At 44.5% G+C, this 9,318-nt stretch overlaps 1 protein-coding gene across 2 annotated transcripts; it reads right to left on the minus strand.

Annotated features, from left to right (window-relative positions):
• Window positions 1–1,799: 1,799 nt before the first annotated feature.
• LOC144680314 (uncharacterized) lies at window positions 1,800–8,191 on the minus strand. Of its 2 annotated transcripts, XM_078541297.1 has the most exons (4): window positions 8,125–8,185; window positions 6,484–6,574; window positions 5,696–5,776; window positions 1,800–2,125 (listed from the first exon to the last, which is right to left on the minus strand). In XM_078541297.1, exons 1-4 carry the CDS (start codon window positions 8,148–8,150, stop codon window positions 1,985–1,987), a joined length of 339 nt encoding a protein of 112 aa, XP_078397423.1. In that variant the 5' UTR covers window positions 8,151–8,185; the 3' UTR covers window positions 1,800–1,984. The 2 variants fall into 2 exon arrangements, 1 of the variants encoding a protein (XP_078397423.1); XR_013576532.1 differs by lacking the exons at window positions 5,696–5,776; window positions 6,484–6,574 and having other exon boundaries at window positions 1,806–2,125; window positions 8,125–8,191.
• Window positions 8,192–9,318: the final 1,127 nt, after the last annotated feature.

The following is a 9,318-nucleotide window of genomic DNA, read 5'->3' on the forward strand; positions in this document are numbered from 1 at the left end:
CGTAAAATCCAGCCTCCTTTGTAGCCTTAGTTTCCTCTACTTTCCATTCTCACCTACAGAATCTCTGCCTTCTATTTTTAGCTTTGATTCTCTCTGTTCTGAATTTACTCATTCTCAATCCCCTGCCAAGTGAGTTTAAATCCTCCCCAACAGCAGTAGCAAACCTCCCTGCAATGATATTTGTTCCAGCTCTGCTTGTATAGGTCCCAGCCACCACTGAAGTGGTCCCAATGTCCCAGAAATCTAAAGCTCTCCCTCCTGCACCATTTTTCCAATCACACATTCATTTGCACTATTCTTATGTTTATATACACTCTGGCACATGGCATCGGGAGTAATCCAGAAATTGCTACATTTGAGTTCCTGCTTTCTATTTTCTTTCCTAGCTCCCTAAAATCTGTAAACAGGATCTCATTCCTCTACCTCTGTAATTGGCACCAATATTGACCATGATCTCTAGCTGAACATCACAGCCCCTCAAATTGCTCTGCTACCACTCAATGACACCCCTGATCCTGGCACCAGGAGGCAACATACTAATCTGGATTCAGGTCTGTGGCTGTAGAAATACCTGTCTGTTCCTCTTAGTATCGAATCCTCTATCAGAGCCACTTTTCTGTCCTTCTTCCTACCCCAGTGTAACAGCTGAGCCACTTATGGTGCTGTGGACTTGTCCCTGGCTGTACTTCCCAGAGGGACTATCACTCTCACCAGTATTCTGAACGGAATATTTGTGAGAGCAAGATGCACTCATGGGACTCTTGCACTACCTGCTTAGTCCTGCTTGTCTGTCTGGTGGTTACACATTCTCTCTCTGTCTGTGCCCTCTTAAACTGTGGGGTAACTATCCATGTAGTTCTCAGCCTTGCAGATGCACCACAGTGATGCCTGCTGCTGCTGAAGCTTTGAAATATGGAGCTCAAGATCCTCCATCTGATGGCACTTCCTGCACATGTAGCTGTCCAGGACATGAGAAGTGTCCTAGAATTCCCAAGTGGAAAACGATATGCATTCGACAGGTCTGAGATAGCCTGCCATACCCCTAAATATTCGACTATTATCTAAACTTGCAGAAATAAAACTTAAGTCAAAAACTTAATATTTAAACATTAAAACCTCACAGTTTTGAAATCTGGTTTAATTACTTCAGTTCTTTATCTTAGATCCTTATCCCAATACTTACCCTCGATCATGATTTTCCTTCCCTCAGGTTCTGCCTCTCATTCCTCTCTGCATTGATTCGAATGTCATTTTTCCAATTTGTTCCTGTGTTTGAGTTGGTCTCAGCTCCTGCTCCTCCTGATCTCATGTTTGCACTGCTGCCACGCTTTATATCTCACTCTATTCTTGCTCAGCAGCTGCTCCTTCTGGTCCTGGGACTCCTCTGCTGCCACACTTTACATCTCACTCTGCTCTCATTCCTCCTGGTCCTGGGACTCCTCTGTCAGTGCGCTTCACATCTCACTGTGCTATGAATATACGAATCAGGAATATGAGTAGGCCACTCGGCTCCTCGAGCCTGCTCCGCAATTCAATAAGATCATGGCTGATCTGATTTTAACCTCACATTCCTGCCTACCCCTGATAACCTTCCACCCCCTTTGCTTATCAGGAATCTCTCTACCTCTGCATTAAAGATATTCAAGGACGCTGCCTCAGCCGCCTTTTGAGGAAGGTTTTGCTCTCATTCCTCTTGGTCACAGAACTCTTCAGTCGTTCTGCTTTATAACTTGCTTCATTAATGCTCAACTCCCACTCCTCCTTATGTGGCTCAGAGTTAAATTTTGCTTTACAATAATCCTGTGAACCACCTTGGGATGTTTTATTACATTAAGGGCATTGTTTAAATACAAGTTGTTGGTGTTGTGTACGAATCAACTTTCATATTAAGCAAAAATACAAAGCCTCATGTTAATCATAGGTTATACATATATGCTGTGTGTGTATATATTATATATATAAAAAGTAAATTGCAATTTGAGTACTACACGTGCCAACCACAGAACTTGCCATCTGAGAGCTTAAGTTGGTTGCCAAGTCTCTCTTTTTCAGTCTGCAACATGTTTAAATTGGCGTCTTTTCTTTTCAGTTCTAAGCGTAGACCATCAACTTGAGAACGCATCTCCTGAACAATGACAAACATATTGATAAAAGCCTTGTGGAAAAGAATGGTGTTGGTCAATGACACATTTCTGTACTTTTCCCCAATATTTGCATCAACACCCTTTACTAATAAAGAAAGTAATAACATTTATTTAAAAAATCTCATTTCATAACCTCAAGGTGGCCTGAAGAATTTCACAGCTCATGAAGTATTTTTAAAATATAGGTTCATTACCGATATCAGTGATGCATTCCCCTCAATGTAAAATGTGCTTGTGCAAGGTATCTTGCATTGCAGGTTCAAGTGATGCTTATTCTTGGCTGTGTAAGATGGAGGCTCATGTAGACCTCTTAACTTGTCTGTATTCCGGAAAGGTGAAGGTGTGGTGCAGAAGGAAAGATGTAGGTGCGCATGGAGAAGGGCAAACTTTCCTTGAACTCCATGCCCTCTGTCATTCATGAGGGTTTTCAGTCTATGAGCTCAGGGACAGAGGTCATGTGTGCTCCTGCCAGCATTGTGCGTGGTCAACTCTACGAGTGTACATCTGCTAAGCTGAGCAATAAGTGCGCGCACATTTCACCTCAATGTGCCGGTTTTCTGTCCCTCTTGGGTACAATTTTTTCCTGGCTCTCAAAGCTACAACTTTAACCATTTAGCAACTTGCAATTGTCTGCATAGTGCCCACAAGCCTATTGTCAAAAAGAAGGAATGCAGAACTGGCCCATTCATTCTGCTTAGCCTTCACTCGCCTAGTTCAGCGATGCTCCATGTGTTGCAGTCAATGGAACTGTTGAACATGGTCTCAATGTTCTTATGTTAGTTTGATGAGAAGACAATGCTTAGGGTGGAAATGGGCTAGGAGCTAGGATGTAATGCAGCTGATGTGTGCTCTTTATTATCAACAAAATGAACCTTGAGGGCTCCATGTGTGTCTGCATTTTGGGGTTCGCAAGGGCCAGGGCTAACCGTTATGGGAAACCAATGGTGTCGAAAGGAGGCTTTTTCATGTCTGTCAGGCAAATGTGTGAAGTTAGTCATTGTGAGGTGAGGGTAGGTTAACTGGAGCCCCACATCCCTAACTGAGGCCGGAATTTTCCAGCCCTTTTGGCGGGCGGAGGGGGTGTCATGAAGGTATAATAATTTTCATAATATTTTTCTGGTTCATTGTAAAGTGGGGGTAAGTAGTTGGGTCTGTCTGTGTGAGTGATTTAATTACATTTGGGGTCAAGCAGACTGCAAGTTTTGACTCATCAAAAGAAGCTAGGTGCTTGACATGCTAATAAGTAAATGGATGTTGGCTTAGCATGTAAGATGTGAAGGGAATTTGCATTTTTAGAAAAATGAAGGGGGATTTGGATTTCAAAGGGATCTCAGTCTGTTTACAAATAGCCAGACAAGCAAGCTAAGAAATGTGTTTATTTTTCCCAAGGGTTACTGACAATATATAGTGACAACATGAAAGTATTTATGTTATGAGGGAGATATAGTTTCAAAGACTTATGAAACAATAGAATTTACATATTAAGAAGAGAAAAACATACACAAAGGAGAATGAGGCTACGTGTCGGGGGAAGGCATTGTGAGATCTAACAAAAGTGTGTAAAGTAGCCTTAATGACACCTCCGGAATGTGTGCATAAGCCTGCTGTCTACAGAGACCGAAGCTTGAGAAAGCCATTTTTAATTCCATGGTCCAGGGTATTGTGTTAATTTGCTGGATCTGTTTAAACTCTAAAATCTATTTCTGGACTGTTGCCTTAAAGGGGGTGTAACTGGGAGTCCGGTTAATTAGGAATTTTAGGATTCATTATAGTAGTAATTTGTAGTCCTATGTATTTGCTTGAAATCTTTTTTTATTAATAAATATTTTAATTTAGTTTTTTAAAAAGTGTCTAACAGTCTTGGTGGACTTATTACTTTTGTATTCAGTGCACACATATCAAAATAAATACAAATTGCAAAACGCGACCAAGTTTCCCACGTGGATTTGATCCGCCTGGCACACATCATCTGCCGCATCATAACAGGGGACAATATGGCGAGGCGGCCAAAAATCTGTTCCATGCCAGCGTCAAAGCACAGCAGGATCATCCAATGGTGTCTGTCATGGCAGAACGCCAAATTCTCTGGAGGCCAGCATGAACCTGCTTTGCATCCCGCTAATGAGACACAAAGTAAGGCCCGACTAGAATTATCCCTCCATGCCAGATTTACTGCTACGCTGGCGGGAAAACACGCTGGCCCAAAACATGTCTGGACAACTGTGATGTGCAGAAGTCGGGACTTATCATTAGGGCCTTGCTCAGATCGCAGACATCTGAGGAGCAGAAGATGCTGGAGCCCTACAGCTGCCGGATCCTGGTGGATCACGTGCACCACATGCTGGGTGGATTCCCATGGACATGGCTCCATCGCGAAGCAGCTCACGGAATGTGAGATGTCTCCACTATTGTCTTGGGTCTAGTTTGGAACATCATGGTCTTGGCCATGGGCTGCTACGGGTGATCGACGCTGGGGGCAAGATCAATGTCCAGCTGTGAGTGGGAGAGGAAGGTGTACGGGGGAGGGGGTAGGAGAGGAATGTCCAGGTTTGACTGGGAGAGGAAGGTGTACCGGGGAGGTGAGATTGGGAGGGTTGGATGAAGGTGTCGGGGGGTGGGGGGGATGAAGGCGTCAGTGGGGTGGGTGAGGTTGGGAGGGGGGAGTACGAGAGAGAGGAAGGTTAACAGGGGAGAATGTGACAAGTGGGAAGGTAGGTGTGATGGGGGACGAAGCTGTGTGAGAAGGAACATCTGGAGGGACATCGAGGTTTCCCATTTCCCTCTCGGGTTGTTACTGTAGGAACTCAGCCATGGCTACCACAATGGACTGCAGGTCTGCACGCACCTCTGCGTTCTTCTGGACCAGGGTCTCCATGACATATGCCATCCTTCCCATGGAGACCTCCATGCATGCACATGTGGGCACCACTTCATCAGAGAACAGGCGGACGCACTGTTCCTATAAGTATGGGAAACATTCCTTTATTTGCTTGGGTGATGGAGGCCATGATTCCAGTTTGGAACCACAGGTGACTTTTGTCATTCAGCATCTGCCGAGAAACTCCTTGTGTTGAGAGTTGCTGCCATCGACACTGCCCCTGCTACACCACTGGCTTCTCAGAGGTGGGATCTGGCACTTTAAGGTTTGGAACTGATTTCCAATCTTTCCAGCTCACTTCCACCAGAATTATGGCAGAAGGGCTGCAGATTTCTGGCCCCAATACTTTGAAAAGGAGTTGTTCTTTACTGAGCTAATTATAGCACTCCTATCACTTCCCCAGCCAACTTAGCCCAGACCCTGGATCAGATCTAGCATGTCTTTGCCTGTGTAGATAAACTTACAGAGCCAATAATGAGGCTCATGAGAGTTGGGGTGGGGTGGTCATGGGGTGGGAGGCAGATGGCTGCCCTGCCATATATCTATTGAAGATGAGGTCAGCTTTTTCCTTTTCTCTCTCTAAATATCCCTCGTAACACCACATTTGAATTTGGGTTAAGCAGCAGCAATTGAAATACTTTGGGTTTTTTTTGAAAAAAGCATTAAATGCTACCTGTAGTTTCTGTAACATTCTCTCTGCTTCCAATTTCACTCTTGGTAGGAGTATGGTGGATTTTTTTGTTTGATCACGAGTGTATTTTGGTTAAGAAATTAAGAGCAAAAAACATGCAAATAACTAATAACCTGAGGGCACTATTGTGAGATTGGGTTCCTTTTACTTAAAGTTTGCCTGAGATTGTTTCAAATTTCTGATAATAATATCAGATAAAATATTCCTAGGCACTCATAATTATCAAAGAGAGAGGCAGCAGTCTCAACTTACCAATGAATATGGCCAGACCCTGGCTATGAATTGTGTCAAAGTTATGTGGTATTTTACAATCCTGTGCTTGTTCAGAGACCAGCGCTGTCCAGCCCTCCTTACTTCTCTAGCTGAATTTCATTAGTTTACCCTAAGTGCCAAATGGAAGCCTGATGGTGACCAGGGGTTTGAGAAAATCTCCCTCTAAAAACAGCCAGCTTTATTGATGTATACTGACACTGGCAAAGCCAGGCATGCGTGGATGATTGAGTGTCCTTCTGGCATCAGAACTGGCCTGGCCTGACCAGGCTCCCCTATCATTGCCCTAAATTAATTGTTCCGCTGCTATGATGGGTTCTATTTCAAACGTGGTCTGAAATTTACATAATAAAAGCAATTTGAATGAGAGTCAAATCAGGGACATGAGCTAAAGATACTAAGACACTTCCCAATCTTCAAATAAGTAAATGCGTGTGCCACAGGATTACTCTTGTATATATGCATGATTACTAAACAATCATGGTGTAGAAAGGATATAGAAAGTTGGCTTCGAGTTCCAGGTAATAGATCTGTTGCTGGAGATTCTTTATAAACTCTGTTTCAAGACTAGCCAAAGGGTTTTTAGCTGAGCTACAGTAGTAAAAGGAAGGAATTTGTGTAACAAGAGAATTATGCCAACACATCATACAAAGAACATAGAGTATTATTTTCACAAATACAGAATAACAGTTGGAATACTCAATATCTCCCTTGAAATACAACTTTTATTGCTGCAGGTAAACCAGCCTGTACAGTAAGTCCTTGTTTAATCCTGCCCTGTTTTACACTGATTTGTTTTAATGTTGATATGTTGATGAGGCCTGTAATCTCGCTGAGCGTCACGAGATTCATTTTAACGTCATTTCCCATGAGACCCTATTGGCGCCATTTTGGAGCAGCCTCTCCCTGCTCCCCGATGGCCTCTCCCCTCCCCAGCCTTCGATTGTGGTCTCCGCTGCCTGAGTTGTGGCCTATTCCCTCCCTGCTCCCCAAGTTGTGACCTCTCCCCCCGCTCCCTGAGTTCTGACCTCCTCCCTCTCTGTTGTGGCCTCTCCCCTCCGCGGGTTGTGACCTCTCCTCTTCCCACTCTTGGAGTTGTGGCGTCTTCTCCTCCCTGATCTTTGAGTTGTGGCCTCCGCTCTCCGAGTTGTAGCTTCTCCTCTCCCCACTGCCCACGTTGTGGCCTCCCCCCTCCTCCATTTATGGTCTCTCCTCACACCACTCCCAGAGTTATGGCCGCCCCCCTCCCTGAGTTGTGGCCTCTCCTCACCCCACTCCCCGAGTTGTGGCCTATCCTCTTCCCACTCCCCGACTTGTGGCCTCCCTCCCGGAGTTTCAGCCTCCCTGACCCACCCTATGGCTGAGCATCTCACTTCCTGACTCACCCTCTCACCACTTCCCTCTCCTGGACTTGTGTTCCTGTTTAAAGGAGATTTAAAAAAACATAGATTGTAGTAGCCCCAGCTCGGCACTTCTGCACCATAGGGACTCGCACTTCCACAACATCGGAGCTCTGGCTTTGGATCGGATCTGGATCTTCAAATGGGAATGCAGGTCCAAGAGACAGAAATGGCGAGAGGGTGAGTCAGGGAGTGGGAGGGTTGGCCAGATGGTGGGTCAGGAAGGGGGAGAGGCCGCAACTCTGAGATTGGGGAGGGGGAAGGATCTGCAGTGACCAGGAGGATCAGGGAGTGGGACGTTTGGGAAGCAGGATCTGCAACGAGCAGGAGGTACTGTAGTAGAAAGTTACATTTTTCTTTCATATTTTTAAACTTATTTTATTTGAAAAATGATTCAATTTACCAATGTAGGAATTCAGCAATGTAAAATATTTCAACTTAAAGGGTATAATGTTTTAATATTTATTTTTCTCTGATAAGGATGGTCCTACAGAACCTAACTAGGGTTTTAATATTGATTCCTATGGGAACCAATGTTTCACTTAAAGATGTTTCATTTAAAGTCGTGATTTTCAGCAATGCAACCACAACTTTATGTGAGGACTTACTGCATCACTTTTGCAACATGGTCCATGATGAGTTATTTAGTCTGCCTCACAATGGGTAATCACTGAGCACTCCCACTATAAGGTTCTGAAAAGTACTTAGCAAAAAACAATTCTTTATTTTCTATAATCTTACTTGAACTCTTTGGGAAAAGTGCTCATGTTGAGTAGCAGGTAGCTTCTTTGCCAGCTGAGCCTAAGAAAGCAGAAGACCAACAAAAAGAAGGGTTAGAAGTGGGACTGTTTAGAAACAATTCCAGTGTTTAGCTTCATTCACAACTCCTGCAATAATAATAAATTACTCATGCTTGTCTCTACCAACACTTGGATAATTTTCATCCTTGAACTGACAAATGGCAGGTAAAATTCATGTTACTTAATTGCTGGGCAATAACTATCCCAATGAGGAAGCCCAGCCATCAACCTCTGATTTTGAATAACACCACCATCACCAAGTCACATAACAACATCATCTTTGGGTTACCATCAATCAGGAAGTTGGAGGGAGCCTGTAAAATTCCTCAGGTGGCTGTCCCATAACTTCCCGCCCATCCCTAACCTGTCTGTAATTTCATGGGGTGGGGGGACAGACAGGTTGGGGATGGGCGGGAAGTTATGGGACGGCCACCTGAGGAATTTTACAGGCCCACTGCAATTTTTCGGCTGGCGAGAGTTCAGGGACAGGAGGAAACCTAGCAGATCACCCATCTTGGGCCTTGGGTGGGAAGACGGGGAGGGGGCACTTCCATCATTGGCCCCCTTTCCCGATTGGGCACCAAATTGGGAGTGGGCAGTCAATACTGGGGAGGACTGCAATAAATTACAGGAGGACATTAATAAACTTGCATAATGGGCAAATAATTGACAAATGAAGTTCAATACATACAACTATGAGGTAGTACATTTTGGTAGGGAAAAAAGTTCACATTGCTTGGAAGGTGCAAGTCTAGGTGGGGTAGAGACACAAAGGGATCTCGGAGTACAAATACATCAATCACTACAAGTTGAACCACAGATTAGAAAGGGTATGAAAAAAGCAAACCAAAGACTAGGCTTTATTTTGAGGGACAGAATTGAAAAGTTATGCTAAACCTGTATTGAATCTCGGTTAGACCACACATCGCATGTGCAGTTCTGTTTTTTTTATTCATTCATGGGATGCGGGCTTCACTGGCTGGGCCAGCATTTATTGCCCATCCCTAGTTGCCTTTGAGGTGGTGGTGGTAAGCTGCCTTCTTGAACCGCTGCAGTCCATGTGGTGTAGGTACACCCACAGTGCTGTTAGGAAGGGAGTCCAGGATTTTGACCCAGCGACAGTGAAGGAAAGGTG

The sequence above is a fragment of the Cetorhinus maximus genome, chromosome 5 (genome assembly GCF_964194155.1).
Source record: "Cetorhinus maximus chromosome 5, sCetMax3.hap1.1, whole genome shotgun sequence".
Classification (NCBI taxonomy): domain Eukaryota; kingdom Metazoa; phylum Chordata; class Chondrichthyes; order Lamniformes; family Cetorhinidae; genus Cetorhinus; species Cetorhinus maximus.

What these genes read in the sequence shown, in the direction of transcription:
- LOC144680314 (XM_078541297.1), bottom strand. Translation starts at nt 8,150, where the DNA reads ATGAGCACTTTTCCCAAAGAGTTCAA. An exon ending in ACTTTTCCCAAAGAGTTCAA is followed by an intron (nt 6,575 to 8,124) that starts GTAAGATTATAG and finishes TTACTACTGTAG; the next exon opens with CTCAGCTAAAAACCCTTTGG. An exon ending in TGGAACTCGAAGCCAACTTT is followed by an intron (nt 5,777 to 6,483) that starts CTATATCCTTTC and finishes TAACCAAAATAC; the next exon opens with ACTCGTGATCAAACAAAAAA.